The sequence below is a fragment of the Strix uralensis genome, chromosome 4 (assembly GCF_047716275.1).
Source record: "Strix uralensis isolate ZFMK-TIS-50842 chromosome 4, bStrUra1, whole genome shotgun sequence".
NCBI lineage: Eukaryota > Metazoa > Chordata > Aves > Strigiformes > Strigidae > Strix > Strix uralensis.
In genome coordinates, this window is record NC_133975.1 from 20896666 (window position 1) to 20924027 (window position 27362).

At 41.4% G+C, this 27362-nt stretch overlaps 2 protein-coding genes across 3 annotated transcripts in view; both read left to right on the forward strand.

Annotated features, from left to right (window-relative positions):
• Window positions 1–14554, forward strand: part of SMIM20 (small integral membrane protein 20) — a 34615-nt gene extending 20061 nt beyond the window's left edge. The window contains exons 3-4 of one of the 2 annotated variants that reach the window (XR_012628653.1): window positions 11589–11687; window positions 13983–14554. Coding sequence is in view for 1 of the 2 variants with exons in the window: in XM_074865947.1 (XP_074722048.1) it covers window positions 11589–11635 (47 nt within the window). In the remaining variant the exon portion in view is untranslated. Of the gene's footprint in view, window positions 1–11588 lie in introns of both variants that reach the window. The other variant, XM_074865947.1, reaches the window with a different exon arrangement.
• The window catches only part of RBPJ (recombination signal binding protein for immunoglobulin kappa J region), a 156575-nt gene that overhangs the window by 9033 nt on the left and 120180 nt on the right, over window positions 1–27362 (forward strand). The gene's annotated exons all lie outside the window — the stretch shown is intronic.

The window sequence follows — 27362 nt, forward strand, 5'->3', positions numbered from 1 at the left end:
AACAAGCCAGTGTTAATGAACAGGCAATCTTAGTATTTTCTTTGAAAAAAATTCATTTTTCTCCTTGGTTGTACAGAAGCCATAAGCCAATTCCTGCCATGCCAAACAATCAGCCTCAGGCTCCAGTTCGGCAAAGCACTTGTGTGTTTACTGAAATGCTACTGTCAGTGGTACTTACACATCTGTTTAAAGTTGGAAATGAGAATTTAAGAATTCGACTGAATCGGGGTCTCGGTGGTAATGGTTTTAATTGTAGTGTAAATCCAGTCTTCCCATTGACCAGTAGATGGGGCAAGTGAGCCTCTTATAGTTATGGTCAAGCTTTTTCTGAATGCAGGGTTAAAATGTAGCTCTCGTTGGCTCTTAGTTCAACAGTCTAGTTTGAAGGCTCTTTACCTTTGTACTGTAAGGGTAAATTACGTACTTTGACGCAACTGGACTATTTTCTTTACAAACATGTGTCGTAAACAATTGTTCTGTTCCTTGAAATTCTGAGATTTAAAATGATGTTCCTTTCTTTACACAGGGATGGAAATAAATCTTTTGAAGGTTTTGTTGTGCAAAGATATGAGAATGAGTGTTCCCTCCCCAAAACTAGCCAATAGTTAGGTGTTTACAACGCTCGCGGGAATGCAAAGGATCCAAGTTTGAGTCCCTGGTAGTCTTCCATGTGTACCAATGACAAGATCACCTTACTTGCTTTTGGGTCATCTTCTCCAATTCTCTCCTCCAAAAGCTGTTGTCACTTTTATACATTTATCGATGCACCAGACTTGTCTACATGAGTGACCATAGTTGCTGGCCACAGTTGCTTTCTGCCCACACTTCTGGCTTCCTGTTCACACTTCATGTGAGGTACTTATCCAAAGAGACGCTGACTCTCGAAATAAGTCAGTCCCTGAATACTGCCTGTTGTAAGGAGTAAAAGCTTTTTCTTGAACACACAGGAATGTAGAATCCTCAGTTTCCCTTTAGCCACAGTCACAGTTCTCCATGTTCTTCTACACATTAGCTCCCTAAGTGTGCTCTGCTTTGTCCCCACTCCTTGGAGCTCAGCTTGGTAGTGTGAGTCCTGAAGGTGGTTGTGTTCTTGCAGGCAGATGCAAGAACAGTTTGCTGCCTTACACTGAGGCAAACTCCAGTGCAGAGCTCAGTGACAGTGGGGAGCTTTTGCTTGTAGATATAGATGAGATACCATTGTTTGGCTAGTTGGGTGTATCTTGCCCTTGTGGAAGCAGCTCCCACTGTTCAGCCTTGAATAAAAGGTAATGATGTATCTATCCTGTTTTATTTTAGAGTGGGGCAAGCTTCCTGAGCTTGGGTGGAGGGGTGAAGAAACCTGTAAACTGGATAGGCCAGGCACATACAGCATGTTAATATAAAAGAAAACAGCTTGGCTAAAGATATAAAAAACCCAAACAAAACAAACAACAAAACCCACCTCTTTCTCCTCAAATTTTCAAAAACTGAAATGGGGAAATAGATGTGAGCCTACCTTCTCAGATATGTAGGGAGAGCCTCAGCTGCTGGGCTTTTAACTAGTTTAGCACAGGGGTCTGTGTGCCGCCATCTGTCATTATCTGTTTGTGATATCTAAAACTTCTCTGTGTGGGAGGGAGCATGGAGGAATTTCTGGCTGGATTAACATGACTTTGTGCTCTTGCTAGAAGCCATTATGTGGTTAAAACTAAGATGGGCAATACTGAATACAGAGGGGTACAAAGTTTAAGCTGGTGTAAACTGACAGCAGCTCCTTTGCAGACAGTGAAAGTAATCAGGCTCTACAGACATCTAAACTGGTAAGAGTCTGGCTCACCTTCTCTTAAAGTACATTAAACAGAATCTAGGCATTACCTTAACCTATTCCATATTTTGGAGGAGCAATTTCTGTTACCTTCTCCTCGTATCACTCAAAGGTTGTCCCAGCTTCTCTCTCTTTCACAGCCTGGTGATGCCCTCAGACCTCATTTCCAACACTGCCTCCTCCACAGTGAGCAGCCTGTGGGCTTCTCACAGCCAAATTCCTACAACCTGCCACGGTCCTGCTTTCTTCACTTTCTATTCAGTCTACTGACAGTCCTACAGCAAAAATTCCTTTGGCTCCTGCCATATCTACCTTTGTCTTTGAATGTTTTCATTGGCTCACTATGTTTTGAATGAAATTTAAATTTCTCAGTGCATTTTCAGCCAGCATTTACATTTTGCTCGTTGTGTGTATCTTGACCATCCGGCATCCTCTGACATCACCCCTATCTTTGTGGTCTTCCTCTATTTGTTTTTTTCATATCCTTCCCTGTTCCTGAAAAGATGTTCTTCTAATAAGCTGAGCAATGTTACTAGCACTCAACCCCCCTACTTTCACGCTCTACTCCTGACCTTCCCTCAAGAGCCAGTGATTTTTCTCTTAATTTTCTGCTTTGTGGATGGAAAGAACTGCTCCTGGGGTAGGTATAAAGCATGGCTCAGACTGCACAGGCTCCTCAGAACATGGGTTGTGACACAAATGCAGCGTGAGGCAGCTGGAAACACCTACAGCATGCGGTGGTTTATAGTAAGCCAACTGTTCAGTGACACGCTGGCCTCTGAGGAAAGCTATGTGTGCTGTTAGCCAGAGGTATCTCAGGAGGATTGAGAGTCTGTCTGTTATTTGGCTCCTCACAGACAGCAGATGTTCCACGAGAAGGTGAAACATGCAATAAATGGCTGTATTTACTTGAAGCAAATTAGAGCTCAAAAGGCAGTGGTCCAGCCAAGTGTGTTTACTGCTGCGGGACTGCTTTTCTGTTGATGCAGCATCTTTCACCCAAAATCTCTGAACATTTTGAAAGCGTTAACAAAGGTAGGCTAATGCCAGTGTTTGCAGACATATTTGAGCCAGCTTTTTACTCCCTGTTTTGGATACTGCCATCCATACAGCCTCCACTGAGTTTGGTACTGCTATGGCTACTTGGCCAAGTGTTTCCTTAGCTGCATAGATGGTTTCTGCAGCTGGTGCTGAGCTCGTGCTGACACAGCTACATTGGTAACAGGACCTGAGTGGGCCACTGCATGACTAGCTCAGGTAGGTACATGTGAGCTACAATGTAAAGATACATTTATCCTATTTTTAGGAGGAAAAAAAAGTCTGAGACCTGGACTGAAGACAAAAGACAAGTCACAGAGATACATCTCTCTTTTCTACTGCTTCTTCTGAGGAGAGAGAAATGGAAAAAGTGAAATACTGAGTAGATTATCACTAGTGAAAATAGGTTCAGGCTAGGTTGTGCCATGTCTACGTGATGAGTGAATGTTCAGCTAATAATGTCCAATACACGGAAGTGTCCAGTGACAGAAGGGAGAGAAGTAGTCTCTTTGTGTGCATGCGTATTTTTCTCATGGACCAACAGATAGCTCTTTTGGATGCTTATTTTGAGATCTAGAGGTCACTTGTTAGTCCTTAGTGGCATATAGAAGAGGACTGTATCTTTAGCCAACAGCAGGGTGTTAATGCAGGAATTTCATATTGGATTTCTAGTAAAGAACATGCTGCCAAATAAATATCACCTGGTTCTGGGTATGTGCCAGGGGTTAGGTGATGAGTTAGGACCCAGAAGAACTGCACTGCCCTGAACAGTTTCCAGCAGAGCCCTGGAGACTGATAGCTCCAGGATGACGAGGGGGCTGGCTATTCCTCTCGGGTGAACTCCCAGATAATTGTGATAGAGGGCTCCTCTGCGATGGTCTGGTGGTCCTCTACTCACAACATGCTAAAGGGGGCAATCTCCAAAAATTCTTGGAATGGACAAACAGCTTATGTCCTTCCAACTTGCTTACATTTTTACTGAGAAACTCACATTGTTCCCCTCTCCTCCTTTGCTCAGCTCACTCCTGGTGGTTTCCTGCGGACATTTCCCCCAAATGACCTTGCTAGAACCAAAGTGAAACAAAAGGCACTACCCACATTCTGCTTTGAGTCCCTTAACTACAAAATGTTTTCAGTCTGTGGAGAGTGTTTTTTCCTCTCTCATTCTCTCTCTTCCTTGGCTGCCTACAGTGACAGCCGTATCTGTTTGACTTGAGGGAAGCCTTGCATGTGCTGTGAGTGGCTCCTTCTGCTAGTAATTTGTTCTCTGGAGCCTGTTGCCTCACAGTATAAATACATTTCTCTGTTTAGTACTTTCCCTTTTTGTTCCCCTGCTGCTGGCAGTGAGTTGACCCGCCCTGTTTTGTTTTTCAAATTTATCTTTCTTTGCCCTTCTTATATGAGACAAAATCACAAGATTAAATTAACAAAGATGTATTATTGGTGCATACTTTTTTTGGTTGTCTTGTGCTGCACTAAAAGTTCTGCATAAAATGGGAATTAAAATGCAGCTGACATCCTGGAACAATATTCAGTTTGGTCCTGGGGCAGGGAATAAGAGTTTATCCCACTTCAAAAAGTCTAGCGGTGTGTGCTGAAGAGACAAAGTCTCTGTATAAAAAGCATTTTTCAGACATCCTGCCATGTAAACTCAGTCTTTTTCTAAACAGTCTTAATCTGGCCCATTCCATGTGTGTATGCTGCTAGAATGACCAGGATGTTTAGCACATCAGACCTAGCTTTGCAGTGGTGAATGTAGGTACTGGAAGTTCTCCAGTCCTGGTAGTATGCATGCCCCTGCAACCTCTAGCTCAGAGTAGGGTAAATATTTAGAGTGGCTGAGCCCAGTTTGGGCTCTGTGCTGTTTTAACTAGATCGTTCCTGCCTAATTTAAAGCTGGTTTAGGCATTTCTCCACCACACCAGAATCGCTGCTGAGTACACATACCCCTAATTGGGTATGATGAAGGCCACAGTCATGTTTTTCATGGTTCCAGGCCTGATGCTTAGAGCACTTGAGGTTGTTTTTACTGTATGAATGTGACTGCATGTGCATTTTAATACAGGGAAAAACAGACTGTGATAGACTAATGAAGTCAGTAGGGTGGTTACATTTGCTTACTTTCTTGGAAATCTTCATCATTCCTGTCTTCTTTGGGATGAATAAAAGGAATCTATCAACCTAGACAATATTCTTTCTGGATATTTTTGAATCTTTTTATAGCATAAATAGGTTTCAAGTAACATAAATCAAGCGGGTTTTGCTTTCTCTTCCACTGATTTCTTCTAAGCAAAGGACATCTCCGTGCACAGGGTAAAAAAGGCAAAGAGAAACTAGTCCTTTGCCATTTGCATTTTACAAACCAGATCTTGGAAAAAAAAATTACTTGAAGGAGGGGAAATTTGTCACCTTAACATTGCAAATGATGTGAAACCAGAATGTCCTCCCACCACAGCATATGTTTGTGGTGGGTAGGCGGGAGAGATGCAGGGAAGAGGTGATGGTATAAAAATACCTTGTAAAAACAAATGTTTGGCTAGGGGAGAGAGTTTGTCACTTCAGCCAGACTAGAGGGGGGAAACCAGACAGACAGGGGGTGGATGCAGGGGGAGGGGAGGGAGAACTTATGTCACTTCAGCGAGGTAAATAACTTGACAGTGTCTCAGAAATAGCAGTCAAATAATTAGCATGAAAAGATCAGATATTAAACAAGTAGGTGACCTAGAAAGTTAAGAGGAAGGAGTAAGAACTATTTAAACAGAACAATGAAGAGTGTAAGAAACAGTTAAACATGTGGCAAATACCCAGCAGAAGGGTGACAGGCAGAAACCCTGAGATAAACTCTTCCTGCGTTTTCATGAACTGAGAAGTATGATTTTTCTCATTTGTCCTTACAATAATTCAGACATGCCAGGTCGAATCCAGAGCAGGGGCTCTGTACGGTAACATGACTGCTAAATGCAGCTTCGTAATGTATTGCTAGCATGGTGCTCTCTGCGCAGGACGTTTCTCTCCACATGCCATATGGAACAGTTTGTACACTTCACAGTGTCCAGTACCACGCAAAATCGAGCAGACACCAACATGACCACCCACAACAGCAGCCAGGGTGGAAAATGACAGTTTGCCTTGTCATGCTCAGGAGGAGTTTGTATGCTGTGGTGGGAGACTGACATCTCCACATCTTGGGAGCTGTCGGGTGTGGGAGCTGGCAGGAGGGAGGGTCAGGAGGGATGACACTCGGTGCCCCTGCGCAGTTCAGGTTGGCAGTAGCAGCTGTCAGCGCTGGGAGGACAGTCTCCTTCCTATGTGTGAATTTATAGTTTTTATTTGGTTTTAATTGATTTGTCTCAGTGCTCAAAAAGGCGCCCAGCCCAAGGAAGAGTGGGTGAGAAAAAGAGAGAGACAGAAGAGGTGGGGAGAGGGTAGGCTGGTGAGGTGCCCTTTACATCTAGTAATCTTTTATCCAGACATATGTTGCCCTGTTTTACAGACAGCTTCAGATGCTGCTTTCCTTTCTGCTTCTCCTTATTCCCTGTTGCTTTAATCTCTGGAAATTTGGAAGTGGCGTGAATGGATCTCTCCATGAAGAGAAGGTGCTTTGCTAAATCAGACAAAACCTGCCCTCCTGCCTGCTCTCTTATTTTGCTAGGAAGTGTGCCATTCTCCTGCCTTGGTGGTGACTTCCCCCATGATGTGGGACCTGCAGAGCTGAGATGGGGCGAGCAAGGCTTTGGTGCTGTGCACAGTGGGTCTGCACCTCTTGCGAGGGCTTATGGCAACCCGCCCTCTGTGCTGACAGACTGGCTAGTGGAGCTTCAGAGAGGGATGGCACTGTTTCTAGTGCAGGCCAGTTTTCAAGGGTGGCATATGCTATGTAAGCTCATTGTTGCCCAATTTGCAATCAAGGATGGAAGAAGATTCATCTCTCTTCTTGTCCTCTGACCCAAAGCATGCTGTTGCACAGGGCGGGACTTTCCGCTAGTAGGTGTTCATACAAATTTGGCTATATCTGGCTATCTTCATATGTTGGTCTGCAGTCATTTCGTAATTGCATTCCACAGAAAAGCAAAGGGTATTTTCCCCCTTCAACAAATTTCGAAGAAAATACACTAACAAAACATTGTTAGAGAAATTTTGCACGCTCCAGTCAGCAAACTGAAACCTAGAATACCTTCTGAGACCTTATCTGTGCAGCTGCGTTGTTGCTTTTTCCTCCAGGGCTGACTTAGGGTAGCTGTGGGGATTAGTAGTCTGAGTTCCCTGACTTACATGCATGTAATATTAATGAAATATTTTGGTGGAAATCTAGCTTTTACATTTCAGATTTGTTTCGTTGCACCAGTTGGTGGATTGAAATTGCCATCACAGCAGCTGCCTGAATATCATGTAACGCAACATGCCTTGATGCCTTGTCATATTTCAGTGTTTGCTCACAACACGAACAGTCCCAAGCATTGTGTTGGCTTTTTTTTTTATGAAGGTCCAGAGTTATTGAAATAGAGAGGATCTTTTCACTCCACTTTCTCACAAACCCACAAGTTCTCATGCCTTTCCATTATGCCTTCCTTCCACTGATTTAATGATTCACCCTTTACTGTACAACTGCTGTGGGGCACTTGCACCATGATAAGAAACACAATACAGAAAGACTATGTAGATGCTTCTGCATACGCCTTACTGAATATACTGAGCATATAATGCTGTAATAACTGAAGAATGGATGCTATAATAATGAAAGCTAGGAGATGTACAATTAGTCAAGAACTTTTTACTGGAGATGTTAAAACTAAAACCTAACACTTTTCACAGAAATTCAGGGGTTATGATGAAACACTTAGGGGAGTTTCTTATGTGTGGCATGCAATTTCTGATAAAAAAGAGAGGAAGAGAGAAGGCAGGGTGATCTCTGAGATATACAAGCTCTAAGTTCTCAGGATGAATTAGAAAAAACAGGAATATGAATTCATCTCTCCAGTATTGTAGATAAGTGTCCTAACTATAAGGCTTTTGAGGAGGGTGCATGAGTCTGGTTTCTGCAGTTTCTTTGGGTGAAAGCTCTCAGGGTCTTTGTTCAATTCTAAAATTCTTCCTTTTTTTTTTTTTTTTTTAACCTGGGATTAAAAGTTTATGTTTTTGCAAAATGGAAACCTTATTATCCAGCCAGCTAGAATAATAAAAGTTGTCTTGTGAATGTGAGGCAAAGAATAAGAAGAAAATGTGTTGTTTCATTGGCTCTGTGTGAGAGGAAAGTCTGCACTTCATTTAAAAGTCCAATGTAAATATATTTTTGCTAATTTTGGCTTGTGACAGATTAAGATTTGACATATTCTCATTTCTCCTTGTGAGCTGCTAAGGATTTAGATCAACTTGATCAAAATCTGCCTTTGACAGATGGCAGCAGGATTTCATGAGTGGTTTTACCTCAAGGCGACTGCCCATTTTCCACAACTAGCAAGTGGCAATAGCGTTTTAGAGGAAGGATGTCAGAGAGCAGCTTGGTTTTCTCACTTGTCATCGTTATTTGTTTCTCTCCTGGCCGAACCACCAGAAGCAGGTTAAGGATGACACAAACTAGAAACAAATCATGGGGTGGAGGACAGAGCATGTGACAATGCCTTGGCTATGGTGCAAACATTTGAGCTACGTTTCGAAAGCCTGGGTTTGTGTTCAGCAGAGTTCACAAGTGAAAAATAAGTCTTTGACGATAGCAATCAACAAGCTTGATCTCATTAGTGTCTACCCTTCAGAGAAGAGGCTGGAGCAGATCCCATGAAGCTGTGATTTGGTTCAGTGCACTAGGGAAGGTTCCTAGAAGCATTCCCCCAGCTTCTTCACACTGTGCACTGAGGGGAAAAAAACAACATTTGGCAATTTGTTGTCAATATTTGTATAACTCCTGATGCCACTAAAACTGCATATGCAGGCTTTAAACTAACAAAAACAAAGCCATGGCCAAGCTGGAGAGCTGGATTTGTTTCCATGCACAATTAGGTTTATTTGTTTAGGTCTCATTTTATTTGCTTTCAGATGACTCAGATAGGAGTATTGCAATCCTTTCAAACTGAAGTAGTGTTCTGTGTATTTTGGGCATTGGGTTTAGCCAAATGTGGAAAGAATTGGCTGCTCAATAGTATTTTCCTATCCAGAGGTTTTTCAAACTTTTGAGAGGAACTGAAGGAATGTCCCTTCCATGCCAGGCTTTTTTTTTTTTTTTTTTTTTTTTCCCCTTTTTCACAGTGTCTCTCCACGTTATTGTTAAAGAGCACAGGAATTTTAAAACACTCCTCTGTTGTGCAACTGTTAGCAACTGCTCTTATTAATTGCTTTACCATTATGCTGCATGCTTAAATTCTCGCTGGTGTCATCCATAACATGCTGCTGTGAGTGCCTTTTAACCCATTCCAATAAGAATATAGGGATGGTGCACTGATCAGAATCTTCTGTCGTACTAGACCAGCTCTGGGTTTGCTGAAAATTGTTTTCTACATATATGAACGGATATTTACATTTTGGCAAGTAGCCAAGTTTTCTGCTGGGAGTTAGTCACTAAGGGCAGATTATTTTCCAATGGACATGCTTGCACGCTATCAGTGTTAAGAGAATTGTCCTAAGTCTCAGTACCATGGTGTTTCTTTATCCCCCAACCCCAAAAAACAAAAGAAAATAAAAATGCAGGGGTTTTGTGGTCTCTTCTTCTGTCTTATATGAGTAGGAGGCAATGGCTTTTAATTGGTGCTTTATTCACCACTGTGTTTTGGGGGGATTTTTTTTGTTTGTTTTCTTCTGATCATTTTGCTTCTGGAAATGCCTCCTCGGGTGATGTTTCAGAAAATGTAGACAATATGAATAAATCTCTATTTATTCCTATTTCTATGAAACATAAAGGTTAAAGGATTTCCTGCACTCACCAGAAGTATGCATTTGATTTATGGCCTTCCTTAATGCTCTTGCCACTCACACTCATGAAAGAAATATAGTAACAAAGGCTAATAGACAATCTATTTTAAAGTTTGCCCTGATAAAACCAAACTGGAACTTTATTCAGTCTTAAATGTCAGTTCTAAAATTTGGAATGTTTTTCTAATCAGGAAGAATAAACGTGGAAAGTGTCTCTATGGAACAGAGCTGCGGCTCAGCACGCTGCTGGCCTGGTGCTGCACACACACTTCAGGGGCAGATGGAGTCTGCACATCACATAGTCCTCCCTGTGAAATAGCTTGCTCTATGAGACTGCTAGACCCCAGGAGGGATTGAACAATGCTTAGGATATGTGATTTGTTGTTTTACTTTACTTTTAAGAGGACAGGAACCCAAAATGTACCTATGACAAATGAGGAGGGATGTAAATCTTCAAATACGATAAAGAAGAAAGAAATAATATAAATTTCCAAACCTGGGTTAAAAACTAGAAGTAATAAGGCAAGAAAATAGATTGGATGGTGCCTAAACATCTGTTCCATGCTTGTGATGCTTTGTTTTCCTCCCTCTAGCTGCAGAGAACTGAAACTGTCAAAATAGATGAAACCCATTTAGTGGCCTTACTTAACATGGTATCACTTTATAACATCTTCAGGGTATTTCAGCATTGTGCCTGGAAAGTCCTCAGTTCCTCTCACAACACAGTCCAGTGCACAGACTGCAGCTCTCCTGCCCTCTCTCTGCACACACTGTTTTGCTACGTGCAATTCTTCAAGTCTAATCCAAGCTGAAGGAGACTGTGGACTTCGCTGGGAGCTGAGAGAGGAGGCTGGATCAGGACCTGTCAGAGCTCATATTCTATGGGCTAGTGTCGTGGTTTAACCCCAGCTGGCAACTAAGCACCATGCAGCTGCTCGCTCACTCCTCCCCCTGCCCCAGTGGGATGGGGAGAATAATCCTAAAGAAAAAAAAGTAAAACTCATGGGTTGACATAAGAACAGTTTAATAATTGAAATAAAATAATAATTGTAATGAGAAGGAAGATAAGAGAGAGAGAAATAAATGCAAGAAAGACAAGTGATGCACCATGCAATTGCTCACCACCCACGGACCGATGCCCAGCCAGTCCCTGAGCAGCAATCAGCCCCTCCTGGCCAACTCCCCCCAGTTTATATACCGAGCATGATGTCGAATAGTATGGAATATTCCTTTGGCTAGTTCGGGTCAGCTGTCCTGCCTATGCTACCTCCCACCTCCTTGCACGCCTGCTCACTTGCAGAGCATGGGAAACTGAAAAATCCTTGACTTAGGATAAGCACTACTTAGCAAGAACTAAAACATCAGTGTGTTATCAATGTTATTGTCATACTAAATTCAAAATACAGCACTGTACCATCTACTAGGAAGAAAATTAACTCTGTCCCAGCTGAAACCAGGACAGCTAGTGTTAAATATGTAATTTGATTATCAAAGTATGTTGTTGATACAGGAAACTGAATTAATTTGACTTCTGTAACATAAAATTAGATTTTATACACTGAAAATGTGGAACCGTTCCAGATGCATATGCTTCAAGTACATAGGAAAATATAAAGACAGTACACTATATTATAGCTCCCTCATCATATAAGAGACTTCCTATATTAAACTGATTTTTACCATGTATGGGCTCCCTTAGTTACCATGTAAAACTAAGTGGTAAGACAGAGACTTTTTTTGGCAAGTTATATGTACCTTTTGCCTTTTTACTTATACCACACTGTGAGCTACAGCTGGGCAGGTTGTGATCTCAGTCTAAGATGGTTTTACCCCTTCCTTCCTGCAGATGTTAAGTTGTGTGTAGGCAGATACTCTCTGATGCCTGGCTTGTAATTCAAGTATTGAGACTTGTGGGCTTACCACCACTTCATGATGTGCATTACAGGTAAGCCTGCAAGGGGAAGAAGACCCTGGGGAAGAAAATTAGGAGAAAAGAACTTTAAGATTTGAAAGCATCAGCCTTGAAGCTACAAGGCAGTCAGGGCATGGAAGGAAGGCAGACTGCACTTCCTCTTCCAGGTGATGAGAGACCCGGCAAGTTTAGGACTAGTTAAATCTTATGGCAGTGTGAAGCACAGGTAAGATGGTGCACACATTAGTCTTCTGTTATCCTATTCCTCTGTTCTTTTCCCTAAGACAAAATGAGATAAGTCTATGCATGCTCCTGTTCGAATTCAGGGTAAACTAAAATAGCTCACCCTGAAACATCTCTGGAGGGGTTTAAGTAAATCTCATAGCCCAGATGATACATACACACTTTTCATTTGTTGTAAAGTATTACATCTTAGCTGAAGGTGGGGAGGAGGTGGCTACCAGCCATGAAGGAGTAACTTAGGTCACTGGAACATTAAACATACCCTAACTAGTAATGACAGCAACAAATGCTGGGAAGCATGGGGGGGAACAAGAGTGGAGGAAGATGAACCACCAGTGATGCCCTGAGGACTGAGCATGGCAGTAGTCAGGAAGACTCCGAGGGCTCTGGTATCCTCTGACATTGAATTTTTCTCCATATCTGAGGCTTGTTGCACATAATTTGACTCAGTCTTATAGAACAGAGGATAAACTTCAGACTGTTTTGACCTACAGATGCTACTATCAAAAAACACTCTTCTCCCCCTGTCATCCAAAAATCAATTATTTTGATAACCCATTTGATTGCCGCTTTGTGATGTTTCACTTTCCACAGATAGTCTTTATTACCTTATCCTGTTCATTTTAAACAGGACCTTCTATCTAGCTACGATTAATAACCTTATTATGGTGATACATGCTTATTTCCTAATTGCTGGATTTCATAAAGTTAAAGTTGCCATCTTTGAACTCTATACTCTTCAACAAAGTAAAACATATCGGGAATCTTAATTCCAGCAAATTTTTGTATGTGGCTTTTCTTATTATTAGTCACTTCCTTATCTCTATATCTATAGCTATGTGGTTGCTCACCAGCAGATATGAGCTCCCTCTGCTTGTGCTCCGAGCTGTGACTGTAGTTAGCAGGGTGCAGAGCCCAACTCATAAACTTGCAGCTGTGGCTTAACACTTCTCTAACATGGCTACATAGCTTCCAGTCGGCTCTGAGTGCTGAAACATCTGTCCGCAATGTACCTTGTAAATAAACCCTGTGTGAGTCAGTGTAGTGGCTTCCTAGACAGAGGAGTATTAGTGTGCAATTAAGTAGCACATGGAAGTAGCCTGTTTATGCCACAGATGGCACAGGCTTGGGTTAGAAGTCCAGTAGAGCTAAATGATGTAATGTATGCAGGTCAAGTGAACAGGACCATGTTTGCAGTATTGAATAATAAGGCACAAGTGAAGGTAAAACTGCAGGTTGTGAGATCATAGGATTGCAACTTGAGACAAACCTTCAGATACAGATGAGGAGAAAATGGCACCGTGCAGGAGAGGATCTGTCCCTTCCAAGCTGACATGCAAAACAGAATTGCTGGAGAAGGCTCTGATTCATGGTATTTGTCCTTTCTTCTCTCCATGACTCTCTGCCATCACTCCGAAAGGTGGGTGCGGGGGACTAAAACACTGAAAGTAAGTGGCACCCATGGTATTACATTATCTGCCAGCCATGTGGAGAAACGCCAGGGTGCTGGAAAGCAACACAGGTCTATGGTACAAAACATGCTTGTGTGAGGGGGTGAATCTGGGGGATATGAAACTCTATGCCAATATCTGACCATGCATGGCCAAGCTCTCACTTCCACGTGAAAGGGGGAAATCCCTGTGTTCATACGTCAAGACAAAAATCTGTCATTTCCACCCTGCATTCATTCACCTCTTGCTAGCTCTATGACTAAGTCTCTCTCTCTGTTGTGTCTCCTGCTTCCTCTGTTTCACGCTTTGTTTCTTCTTCCAAAGCATCCCACTTGGAGGAACCGTGCAAAGTCTGCCCACCACTGCCAGAAGCTGCAGTACTTCTTGGGAGCGGGTGCTGACTGTCTCTCTTGCCTGCCTGCTCTATGCACAGCCATCTGTAAATATCATCTAAGCCCGCTCTTGCACCTGCTTTAACCGCCTGTGTGCTTATTAAGGGCCCAGCTTTCCAGAGAAGCACGTATGACAGCTTTGAGTTGCTCTTGCGAGTCAGATGTTCTCTCACAGTCTCACTATGTGTCAAGGGGACAGTCATCCCAAGAGGCATTATTCCCAAATTGGCTCTTTACTGCAGGGTCTCCACTGGAGTGACACCTGCTGATCTCGAGCTGGCCCAGGCACAGCAGACTATGACCACTGGAATGGCCATTTCCAGCAAACTGTAGTTCACCAGTCACTCTGAAATGACCCTTATCATCCAACAAATTTCCAACTAAAAGCAAAAACTGAGCTGTCTACTATGAAACGTACCGCTTGCATAGCAATTGCTGCATGTAAGGACATTCACAGAAATAAATGAAATCCATGCTGGTAGTTGTTGCTGCTTTACAGTTCTTTCTGTTTTCCTCAGCTAAAATGGTGCCAGGATGCTTTTGTTCCCTGACGGGCTGCTGGCAAGAGCCTCCCTTTTGGGTACTGCTGATTGTGGTATGGCTTACTGCTGCCAGGCCTGGCAGCCGGGGTCCATCCCACCACCCCAGCCAGGAGAAGGCAGCCGGGGGGCACTAGGGCAGCCCCAGCTCTGGGTATCAGGCACCTTCCTAGGGACGGGCTGAGGCCAGGCCAGGACATGGGGTCCATGGCCAGGCAGGGCATAGCTGTGAGGAACTGGAGACCGGCACTGCTGCTGCACCACTGGGGCAGGGACTGAGGGCCCCAGGAGATAATGAAATGGGGTCCTGGGCCCTGGGTAGGGTGGGGGAGCCCTGGGGGGGCTGGTGGGGCCCTGGGGGCCGCTTTGGCTTTCCGGCACCAGCACCACCAGAGCCCTGCCGGCAGCAGAATGTGTAGGCCATGGGCCTGAGGATGAACGCACCTGCCTGCTCCATGCCAAAACCTCCCCTGAGTGCCTTTTCCAAGTCATGAATGTGAAACTTAATCAAATACCAGATTTTAATGCTTTTGCCAGAAGAGGGTGACTGCTAGAGTCTGGCTTTTTTCCTGAATAGCTAGAGATGCTTTAGAAATGCTGATGTCTTTTGGGTGTAGCCAGACAAAATTATCATTTGGCCAGGCAGTAAACAAAACCATTTGTTAAAGGTGAGTGCAAAACATCAGCACCAGCCTGGACTTCTGACTATAATCAAAATGTTTATGCCCATTTGAATTAAAGTCTCCCTGCAAACTGGAGTTAGTTTACACCTCAGCAGAGCACTTTTAAATGGAAACCGAAGGAGAACATCAAGCACTCGACATCTGAAAAGTCACCTCACAGAGAGGTAAACATCTGTAAACACGTAAAAGGATCCCAATGCCAAGGTTAGTTTCTTACAGATAAGTATGAACTGAGAATAACCTGCTGCTTAACAACAGCTAAGAAAAAGATGATACAATGGGAGAGACTTCAGTCTATTTCAGAGGCCTGACTTTTGCCTCCAATGGTCATGGCAATATTCTTCACTTGTGCAATGTTTTCCACCCAAGCAACAATGCTGTTAAAGAAAAATTATACCATTGATAAATTATTTGGTGTTAGCTTCCCAGTGAGAAAAGTGAAAGGAGATGCATTTGTCATACTGAAATGATGTCACTTTGGGAAGGGAATAATGTTTCTGGACTGCAAGATAATTAATGTCTGCTACCCCTGAGTGCTTGATTAAACTATCAAGTACCAAGTGACATCTTTGCCACATGACACTTCTTTGGAAACCATAAGCACCAGAACATCATTTCAGTGTATACTTTGGCTAATGTGGAGCCACTGCTCCTCCCCAGGGCTGAATTTGTCATGACTCCTGGGCAGTGAGGAATCTTTGGTCTCTTGAAATAGGTTATTTCCTTTTTTGGAGAGAAATAAGAAGACACAAGCAAGGGATTAGTACATTTTTAGGTAGAATTCCTGCAGCAAGGAATTGAGATGGATATGAAAAAGTGGTAGGACTGAGACCTTGGGCTGTGTTGCTCAGGAGGAATATTTTGTGTTTCACAACCAGGACAAAGGGAGAAACTGTTAATTTTTTTTTCTGTAGGTGCTTTAAACACAGATAACTAATGCTGGCACCAGTAAAGTTCCTTGTGTTGAAGGCATCACACTGAGAAAGAGTGAGGAATACCCATCTGAGACCAAAGAGATGGTGAAGAAAGGCAAAGAAAAAGCAGCAAAAAGGGGAAGGACATACAGGTGACAGAAGAAAGAAGTGACACAAATATGGCAGAAACACAGACAAGTTGTTAGGAAATTAATCAGGGAATCACCCCAACACACTGGAAATCTGTCAGTTCCACAGGCAAATGGGCCCTGCTCTGGTAGGTAACACTGTCCTAGCTTCTACCACTTCACTTTTAAAAGGTAAAATCTGTCCTGATCCTCAAATGTCTTCAGCCACTATGTCCAAGTTCTTGCATTCTTTTGGATGAAGCTCAGTTTTTAGGATCCAGACCTTCTACTGGCTGTAACATTTGGTTGGTGTGAGAAAACTTCAGGCTTGGATTCCTCACTGTTTCATTCACCTATGTCAGCCAAAATGCCAGCGAAACAATTTGGGCATGCAGGACCCAAACAGGAAGCTTAAAATGTTGCCCTGTCATTCAGAAACTGAAGATCAGGATTTATTTCCTTCTTTTTCACATGCTGCAGCAGAAATTGTCTCCAATTTTGGTGATCTTGAATAAAAATCTTTTTGCTGGCACAATGTGGAAAACAGAGAAAATATAAAATAAAAGGTGTTGAGTCAAAAGCTGTGGTTAACTGAGTTATTACAAAATTGTCCCTAATACTCTCAACTTTTATTTAAGTGTTTTATTAAATAATTATGTAACTTGATGCCTCTTGTTTTATTTGTTCTAAGGATTTGTGTGTTTCTTAGCTTGCTAGGCTAGGGCATGGGGTTGGAAAATCTCATGAAATCTCTTTTATGGCTTCAGGGAAGGAAGTAATTTTTTTCTGGAGTAAGGTTCCCTGCTTGATAGAAAATACTTATATATTCTCTCCCTAAGTGAACTTATTTGTGTTGAAAAAGAAACCTATTAACTGCTGTGGCTATGGCTAGAGATATGAACTCATACTACTTGTACAAGGAACAACAGTGAACAACAGCCATCTTTATTCAGCTGTTCCTGTACTTTATGTCCTTGTGCCAGTCACTTTGCCACCATATTGCATTATTCTCTAGAAACTTGGTTCATAGTTCCTGGAACAGCTCCCTGAAACAGCAGCAATTTATCTAGGTCCCAGAATACTTCAGGAAATATAATAAAGTTCAAAGTCCTACCTTTTTCTGGAGGTAGACAGAGTGTAATGACATTTCCGGAGTGTTTTCACTAAACAAAGGCTAAACCTCAAATTCAGTCTTGACAGAAGGTCCTGCAAGATACCTGTGATTGAAGCAAGTTTTTATGCAGTACCTGTGGACACTCAGCAACAGATAAGAGGAAGTGATGGCATCACTTTGGTGGCAGTGGTGTCCTAATGTCGTTCAAAGAACAAGACCCTTGTGGCACCTGCAGGAGGAAAAATTTAAGCTCACCCAAGAAAGCACAGCTTTTCACTTTCTTGTATGACTGCTATCAGTTAGGGTTGAATTTTTGCAGGGATTTTAAAGAGTAACTTGGATGCAAGACATCAAAAAGAATGGGGGAGGTGTTTTTGTACTCACATGGCACACTAGTCCTATTATTGCTGTGAGTGAGTTATCATAGCTTTTCATAAGGAAAAGAGTGATAATTTGTTTTTTTGGAGACTGATCTCTGTTCACTGTTAAGGAGCTAAGGGATGGCAGTTTTCACCTCTGGGTATCTTATCACCAGGAGGAAGAATGTGACAATATGCAAAGCTTTGTAGGAGTCTCTGTGATCATCTCTAGGCAGCCTAGTTAGAGATCAATTAATCATTTTGAATAATTAGAATTCTTGAAGTATGAAGGAATTATTTGAAGTAGTGAGATTTCACTTTTGGACTTTTCCTATAAAATGTATGCTTACCTTAGTAAAGCAGAAGTGAAATGCATGTTGGCAGAATTTTTATAAGCTCTGAACTTTACAGAATCAAACAGGTATTTGTTCTACACATATGGTAGACCCGAGGTGTGTCTGTGTGTCTGCTTTTGCACTGTTGAAAACATTCCCAGACTTCACAAACAGAGACAATCACCTGGTCAATAATATTCTCAGCAGAGGGCAGACAGTGGGATTTGATGCTGCACAGTCTAGTTGCTATGAACTGTTACTCCTGGCAACTGTGTATGTGGGTTTAATAGGTGAATGTATTTGGAATTCATACTTCTCATGCTTTATTAATAAACTGTCTTTTGCTGAAAGAATTTATAGCAGTATGAATTGTTATTGTTGGTACACTGAAGAGCATACAGACTTTTGAAAAGGACCCTTGTCTTTTATTAAGTGATGAAGAAGAGAGTGTATGGAGAGCTGGGGTGGAAAGTAAGGCTACAAAGTATACCACATCTGGCTTTTTTGGTGTGTGTGCGAGGCTTCTTGTGCCCTTTGCTGAAACACTTCCTGCCGGACACTTAAATGGAAGTGTTCTGGTCTAAATGGACCTTGTTTCTGAGTGGATCTGGCAAATCCTGTGCTAAATGTTAAACCATTTCTAGAATATACAAATAAAGGATCAGATAGATTATAGAATGCTATTAAGATGATACCCATATCTTTCCATAATCCTTTAACGGTGTGAAAACAAGGATACAGATATTCACAGAGTTCATAGTTTATTTCATTCTGATTTGTTATTGTATTGGAAAAACAAGTTACTGAGTCAGTGTTCTAATAATTCTTTTCCTTAGCTGTTGATAATTCCTTGATCATGTTGCTTTTGGAAGCTTTTATTCTTTACTTTATTCTCACAATCTGGAAATCGTTCTCAGTTTCCAGACTTTGATCTCAGACTGTCTTGTTTCTGTGAAGTGGTACCTTGCTTCAATTTGTTCCTCGGACTGGTAGGTTATGTCAAAGTTCCCTTTGTGTGGCATATCACCACTGCCCTGGTGTGTCCATATTCTTGGAATGACCACCACAATGGAGTACAAGAAATGGTAGAACCATAACTGACGCACTTACATGTTGCTTATTGAAATACTAAAGAATATGCTGAAGAAAGCATTTCAGCTCCTTTTTTAAAGATCTGGGATTCTAGCCAGCCATGTCCTACTAGGACTAGAATTAGGTAGGATCATAAGATATTATAAGACTAGATTTTACAGTTGACTTGAAGTGGCACATTTTGGTACTTCATTTTTAAACAGTTTGGTTTAGTCTGTTTTGCTTTATTAGTATGTTGCAACAAAGTATACTAAGTGTTCATCACAGAGCAACCAGAGACCAGGGACAGAGGGTCAGGAAGAACAGATGTGGCTTTGTAGATGCAGGTTAGAAGTTCATTCAAGTGGGAGGGAAAATAGCTATGTGTCTCAATGGGACACAGCAAAATAGGAAAGGGGCAGCAAGTCATACATGTCTCCAGAATGCCTTGCATCTATAGGATGCAGCTCTCTCTGAAGGGTGGCTTTTCTGCTATTCTGAATTTCCAAAAGGCACAGAAAGCATTAATCTGAAACATGAAACCAGGCCCAAGGTCCTAAGCCACACTAAAATAGCAGTGTTGTTTCATTTTCCAGCTGAGTAATTACTCCTCGGAGCCAGGGAGAAGGAAGGGCTTGGAATGTGACTTGGAAATGACTTCCCCCACACACACCTCCACATTTTTTAAAAGACTTTCCACGCAATGAAGTCAGTGCTTAATTCTGAGGAGCACACAAATGGTGATTAGTATACAGTATGCAAGAGGAGTACCTCTTCAGAACTGATGGGGGACTGTTTAAAAGAAAATAGAAGGAAAAGGGGAAAAGCCAGTTTGGATTCCAGGTTATCAGATTATGGAGACACATTCAAGGCCCATTCCACCTGTTCTGAATCACCAGTATGGCACAAAAATGTCCCATACACTCTGGCCCAGATACACAGGCTATTACTCTTGTAATTTTATTCTTCAGATGACCCATGTTAAAAAGAATAGGGTACTATCCAAAACTAGGAAACGTTAAATTTCATGATATCCACCATAAAATTGAGCAGTATTTAGGGTACTCAGCAGAGAAACCATCTTCATAAGCTTGTGCGTCTGCCTTTCTGTTCTTGACCACCTTCTTTCCACAAGAGTAAAAAAAGCCTTCCTTTTCCTTCATCTTCTGTGTTTATCTTCCTATTCTAGTTACCATCATGCTTTTATCTGACTGCCTATGTTCCTGTTTTTATTCCTCAATACTGAACTTATCTATTTATGGGATCAGTATCACTGTCTATCACCAGAATGTGCAAATGCTGTCTCTAAAAATTAACTAAAGGCTTAGTAGATTTCATGTTGTTTCTGGTATGTTGCCCATACTAATTTTTTTTAAAAAAGTGCTTAGGGTAGAGTTCTTTGCAGGTCAGGAAAGTTGTTTGGTCTTATTTGAGACAAGTGCCATGATGTGGTGGAAGGCTTTGCTGCATTGTGATTGCATTGTCCCAGAGGATAAAGCAGCTGCAGAGGTTTGCTGATCAGAATTCATTTTAGTTTCTGGGGTCCAGTCCATTGACTGCTTTAGAAATTAGGAGCAAGTTTTCAAACCAGCTTCCAAAGCTTCTGGAAGGGCATCTTGACACAGTGATCTGAGTCCAATGAGAAAGAGAACAGAGGAAATCTGTTAATGCTTAAAAGTTGTTTAGCTACAGCAAATGGAGCTGCCTAAATTTGGATCTGACCAAGGCATGTGTTGATCTTCACTAAGGAGTAAGGAACAAGTTTTTCAGCAGAGCAAAGGAGGGAAGAGATGCTCTCTGGTCACACCTAGTAGGGTGTCAGTTGATGCCCTGGTTCACCACTTGACTGGGATAGATCAACTCTGAAGTTTTCGGGAGTATTTTCAGGCAGTTCAAGTCATTTTCCACAGTCTGACCGACACTGACTCAGTCTTGCCTAAGTTCAGCTTGAGCCAACCAGTCATGCTTTATAAAAGAGCTGAATTCCTGTAGGTGTTCTGTCTTTTCAATAATAGTAATAGCTGTAGCTGTTGAGAGTAAGTGTCCTTGCAGTGTTATCAGCTATGCCTCTGCCACCTTGGAGTATCCACCAGTGATCTTGTGTAGCTATTAAAGAAAAAGGCTAATGTGTGTGACCCTGCAGGTGGAGGCCTGGACAGAAGATATAATTATAAATCATTCTGAGCTGTGCTTCAAACAAGACATCGCAAGTACCACAGGCAGGGTCACCTCTTTTTATCCAGCATTTCATGGCTTATTGCACCCCTGCATATGGCTCTAAATGGGAGTATCAGGCTTCTCTCTATGTTAGTGGTAGCCTGAGTGGCAATAAAGACAGTCTCTATTCTGTGTCCTGATGTGAACCCTGACTGTGAGGCCTCCAAAAAGCTGGCAGTTCTGTGCTGCTGGCACTTTCTGGTTACTGTGTTTTTAATAGTTTTGCCCAGAAATGAGATGGCAATTGCAGAGATCTTCAGGGTATAGTGTTTCCTTCCTGAGGAGTGGAAAAACTACTTATTTTTCAAGGAGCTTGATAAGTGAATCTCTCCAACTGAGGCACTGGCTATTTCCATCTTTGGCAGGCAAACTTCTGCACTGTTACCAGTACAGAAAGCTACAGAACTGTTTCATTGCTTATGGCTCTAATTTTTTGCCACTTTTTTTGAGCTTTGCCATATGGATATGGGATAGGATCATCCAGAAGTGATGAAACAGGTAATGGTATCTGTTGAAAGATGGAGCATTTTTTTCCTGTGCAGGTTTAATTGATTTTACCAGTCCTGTATATTGATGATTCTTCACAGCTTCCAGGGCTTCAGTCTAACATCTTAATTAAACTGCCTGGCTTGATGAGCTGTTTTGCGTAGTGAACAAACTATTCTGGTTGTAATTGTGCTACACTTTTTAAAGAGTGATTTCTGTCTGGTTCATTGGTCTTGAGCCATCTCTGAACCACAATGAACTTCCTATCACTGTGGGCAGTTTGAAATTTACATGTTGATGACAATTAACATCAGGTAGTTGGGCTGCTGGTTAAGGCATTAATGACTGAGTATTTCTGTTCTCCTAAGGTGAGCAAACTTTTGAGAGAGGAGGTTCTTTTTAGAAGCAGACCTGTTTGGTGAGAAAGCTCCAAAGCACTGAGAGAGCAGTGGTGAAAGGAGGAACCTGGGCTTGATAATGTCCTGATCAAACCAGAAAAGTGGTATGTTGGTTTCACTCCATCAGCCACTCCTAAGTGTTCAATCCTGTGCATAATATCTGTAGGGCATGTACCTTGTTCAGCCAGTGTGTTTTCTCTGTTTGACTGACCACTTTCAGTGAAAACCTTGCAGATAATACTTTTCTATTGGTCTCCTGTCCAGTAGAAGATTCTGGTCTTAAAACGAAAATGCAGCCACCCTCTATTTTCTATCTGTTCATTCTATGAATTGTTCTCACAGACAAAGAGTTCTGTAGACTCAAGAAACATCAGGAATTACGTCCTGGACAAGGCTGGCTAGTCCTTACCCAACATTCAACCTGCCAACATATCTAAGACAACTGTTAGTGTAATAATAAGGGATTCTTGTGCTTCATATATTACAACTTAGCTTTAGGGTTGGGGGAGTGGGTTGTTTTATTTGTTGGGGTTTTTTTTTCTTTTTTTCTTTTTTCTTTTTTTCTTTTTCTCTTTTTTTCTTTTTTTTTTCTTTTTTTTCAAATGAGAGTTGTGACGTTTCTGGAATGTCTGAAACTCATTTCTGTTTCTCATCGTTCATAATCAATTCCAGTTCTATCAAGTATTTTATAAAATGGTAGCTGTGCATTTTTTCCTACATCAACCATTGGGACTAAAAAATAAATACACATGATAGGGCCAGAACCTCAAGACATGTGTGCCACTTTGTTAAGCCTGTGAATATCACAATTTACAGCATATGAAAGTTCTTTTTCTTTTCACTGATTGTATTCTCAACTACTGTTCTATTCAAGTCTAGCCAAAGCCATGTCGTTCTTGTTTTAGTTCCCATTAACAAAGCACATAACTTTTCATTTTCATTCTTGGCCTCATTAATGATGATAATGCAAAGTTACAAAACAAATATAAACAGTGAAGAACCTCTAGCTGACTGTCAAGTTCTACTGGAGGATACATACTTCAGGAGCCCCGTGTAGGCAGCTTATCTGACGATCAACCAGTTCTTTTATGACTCATTTCAAACTGCTGGAAAAAGTAGTAAAAAGAAGCATTTCCCAAATGATGTGAGAAAAATAATGTTTCACCTACCAAAAATCTCCAAACACTTGTTACTCAGTACCCACAAGCAGAGGAATGTGGCTGTGCATCTGACTCTAAAATATGTGTGCCTCAAAAAGGAGTCAAATGGTATTCTGGGCCTGGAAAGCCTTCTTAAGGCTTCTTTTTTGACTCTTCCAGAAGTTGTTCAAGACACACTAGTTCTGAAGCCTACATCCTTTCTTTCTTTTTCTTCTTCTGTCACCTTTTTGTGTATGTAAACACAGAATACTGTTAGTGTTGCTTCCAGAAACAGCTCTTACGTTAGTGAAGGAATGCCCAGTACAAACTAGTTTGCTTACCTCCAGTGTTGTAGGTGTGGGAAAAAGATATGAATGGAAGATGCCATCCTGATTATTATACTCGATTTTTATTGTGTTTTGGAATATTTACACATGAGCCTTTAAACATACTTATTGCGAGCAATAGAGTCAGAGAGTTGTTCCTTCTTATGGCATAATTCTCATTGTCACTACTGTACATATTATCTTCTAAAACTGAACTTAATCTGTGGTTTGGATTTGTGGGAGCTGCTTTTTTTGGCTTTGTTATGTAACCACACTTACAACTGTGCCAAATAGCCTGCTTGTTTCAATAGGATGATAATTTGTGAGAGCAGGAGGGAGGAGAGAGAGGGGCTGAAGTGCCACATCTGCTTGGCTTTGCAAATATGGCACCTTATACCCACAAAGCATTTGCAGATGTATAGCTAGCAGTGTAGGTGGAAGCTGTGTAGCATACTTTAGAAATTATTTCTTTTCAAAGCCTCAGAAATCTTGTGGGCTCAAAATCTTCATCAGCATACTGATGTTTAATAAGTTACCATCTGTCAGCTGAGATGTGGTAAATCCAGTGCGAATGCTTATAGCCCATGGAAAATGTAAGGCAATTTGACACAGCTTTGCCTGGAGGGAAAGATGGCTAAACTAAGCCATACTACCCTGTGTTTGGCCAAATTAAAAGTGTACAGCCAGGTATTTCCTGGGGCTCAGCTGATTTGTGATAACTTGACCCATGATTATGAGTCCTTCTGCACCTTCATCTGCAGCCAAATGATACTCAGAAACTGAAATCTGGAGGGATGGCTAAATATAGCCATTTAAAAAATTTAATTCAACTGCTTTGGCACCAGAAAGCCTTTCAGAATTTCCTCTGGCCAGGATGCATGGAAAGAATGTTTCCCTGACAATGTAACACTGATTATTTTATAGATTTCTACACTTTGATGTAGCAAGCATACAGGAGGTATCCCCCAAAAATCTTTCCAAGGATCTTGTGGAAAAAGGTTTCAGAGAATAACTCAAGGAAAAGGAGTCATGTGCTTGAGTTTTGTAACCTACCATTGACTACTCTTGAAAAATTGCAGGGGGAATTCGTGAGTTACAAGTGAATAACTCATACTACACAGTGTGTTACTAACCACAGTACTGTCTTGCAGGAAGTAAGGTTTGAATATCACTCTTGGGCCTTGAATACATTGTAGTGTGAAATGAACAGGAATTACCATTTCATCATGTATCAACTGACATTTTCCTTTGAAAATTCAACTTCCACTTGATTGCCATATTCTTAAGGGTAGAAGGGACATTATGATCTCCTGTGCTTATCCTTCCACGTGACATAGCTTGCAAAAGCTAATTTTAGAATTCCCAGTTGAACCAAGCCTAGAACCCGAGCAAGCTCAGCACTGCAAGTTTGTAAAAGTCCATTTTTAAGAAGAGTCAGTTGGAAACCTTAGACTGCAACACACTAACTTTAGAGGAAAGTGAATTTGATTTAGATCTGAACTTTATGTCTTGGCCTTGACTCAATTTTTTCCAAGTAAAATTAGTATCTGACAAAAAATACCCCAACCCCCTTGCTTATTGGGTAATACAGTTCACTAGTCATTTAAAGAAGTGTAAAAAGATATACTTCGGAGACTGCATTCCTTTGGAAGGATGCAGAGTACCTCAAATGCACAATAAACCCTACTAAGGTATGAAGTGCAGCAGTATTATTTTGAAAAAACAACTGATTACAAAAAGTTCTGATCCAAACCAAGTCCTCATTTATTCAATCTTCACTGAGGCAATGACCCATTTGGAAAAAAAAAAAAGTTTGGATTTCACTTCTATTTTTTATTTAATGACTAAGTGTAGACACTAAAGAAGGGAATTGCCTGTTTTTACTAGCTGATTCCCTTTCCTTCCTCCTTGGCTCATGTGTCTCTCTGGTGAGTAATGGGGAGGTTGCTTCTCTGGAACACAAGGGGAAAGTTTCAGTAAATTGCAAAAGCATGTTTGTTACTTGGAAGTCTTTTGGCACATTTTTGAGCAAAGTTCATGGAAACCTTAAAACTATTCTGAAGAGAGACTTAGAGGCTGCATTATCAAAAAATAAGCACCTACGCACAGGGACCTGCTTATGAAGAGTTCATTGCAAGATCAAGAATCTAAGCGGTTGTGCAGTCAAACAGGTGTGCATAAAATACACTGCTGCATCTGCAGATGTGGCAGTTTCCCTATCATGGAAATATACAACTCTGAAATTTGCATGGATGTCTTCATGTTTTGTAAGGGTGACTTAAGTACCCAGTTTTATCTGAGAATTAAACTCTTTCCTTACTTCTTTCCTTGACCCTTCTGTTTTTCATGTGCATAAGATAAAAATTATCCCTGCAGAGCAATCTAATGCTTCTAAAATGCTCTGCCCTCAGAGACAGCACAATGTGGAGCAAGATTAGTAACAAACTCATATTGGAGACTCGTATGTTCTTACAGAACCTTGATCTCAATAGGACTTCTAAGTCCTCCCACCAGTAACTTGGGTTTTATTTTCTTATTTCAGGAAAACCCAACAGAACCTAGGGATTTGTTGGGAAAATAAATAGAGCTGCAAGATGGCACAGAAGGTTTTGAAAGGGAGGAGAGGAGAGGATGGATGTCCTCTGACAGGCTTTGAGGTCCAGAGGAATATGCTTGCACTAGTCTTTTGGCTGCCTGAATTACATCTGCAGCTGCTCATGTACTTGTTTTATATGTCTGCTTGCTGCCTTTAGTAGTCATATTAAAAAAAAAACAAAACCCAATAGATTTTTCTTTCCTTAAAATGACCATTAAAAATGGATATTGCACTTGTGAAAGGTGTTAACTAGGCATGCTGAGACACCTGGGAGACATACATAGGACATTCCATAGAACCTGGAGAAAACAACTCTAATAGGAAAAGGAAGCTTCATTTTCCATAGTCCTTTAGGTCCTGGCTTCCCCAACAAGGAAGTCATATTAACATTTTCTCTGATGATGACTTACGTGATGCAAATAGGCCTTTGCTGAGAATGGAACTGAAACTACATCTTCATTTCATATAACCCATAAAAATAGATACAGGTTATCATTGGCAAGGTTTTAATTGGAGGCCTCATAAAAAAACTAGTTCATATGCCAGCATCATTTTCCTGAGCTTCTCACAGTTCTTTGAACTTGCACATTTTTACCAGTCCTGTACCCGTCTTGGAGAAGTTTGCAGTGTGTCCAACAGGCATGTGTCTGCATGTTTGCAACTGACTTAAAAATACCTTGCAGGTATGGCTGTTGTCAGCAGTTTGCTCTACCTTCCTTTGTCCTTTTCTTGCATACTCACATAACCTGCAACATCCTGGGAGGTTTTCCCTTTCATTTGTGATTTACCTAAAATTCTTTCCTTTATTTTTTACGAGCCATGTCAGATGTATCAACATGGAGTTTGTCTTCTGCAATACACTGTTTTAAAAGACAGGGACACACACACAAATGGACAGGGAAGCTGTTAAAAATCAATAGATGTGACTTAAATGTCCTGTACTGGGAGTGTATAAGAACATAAACCACAATCCATCATTCAAAAATAAATTATATTAGCAAATGAGAGCTATGGGGAGAGCTGACATAAGCAATCTGCCTAACATACAAAGCGTTAATTTTCTAGAAATGCCCCATACGTGCTGACTATAACTACCTAACCCTAAAAACATTCATACACATGATTTTAAACAACAATTCATAAGCATAACAACTCTGACACTGGGTGTTGCCTGAGAACTAATGACTGTCCACGATTAATGGCCCTCAATTGCGTTTGAGCCATCGGCTCCTCCCAGCTAGTCATTAATCCCTACAAACAGTTCTCAGACTCCTGTTGTCCATTTGGTGTTGGACAAGCTGAAAATACGTTGTTTTC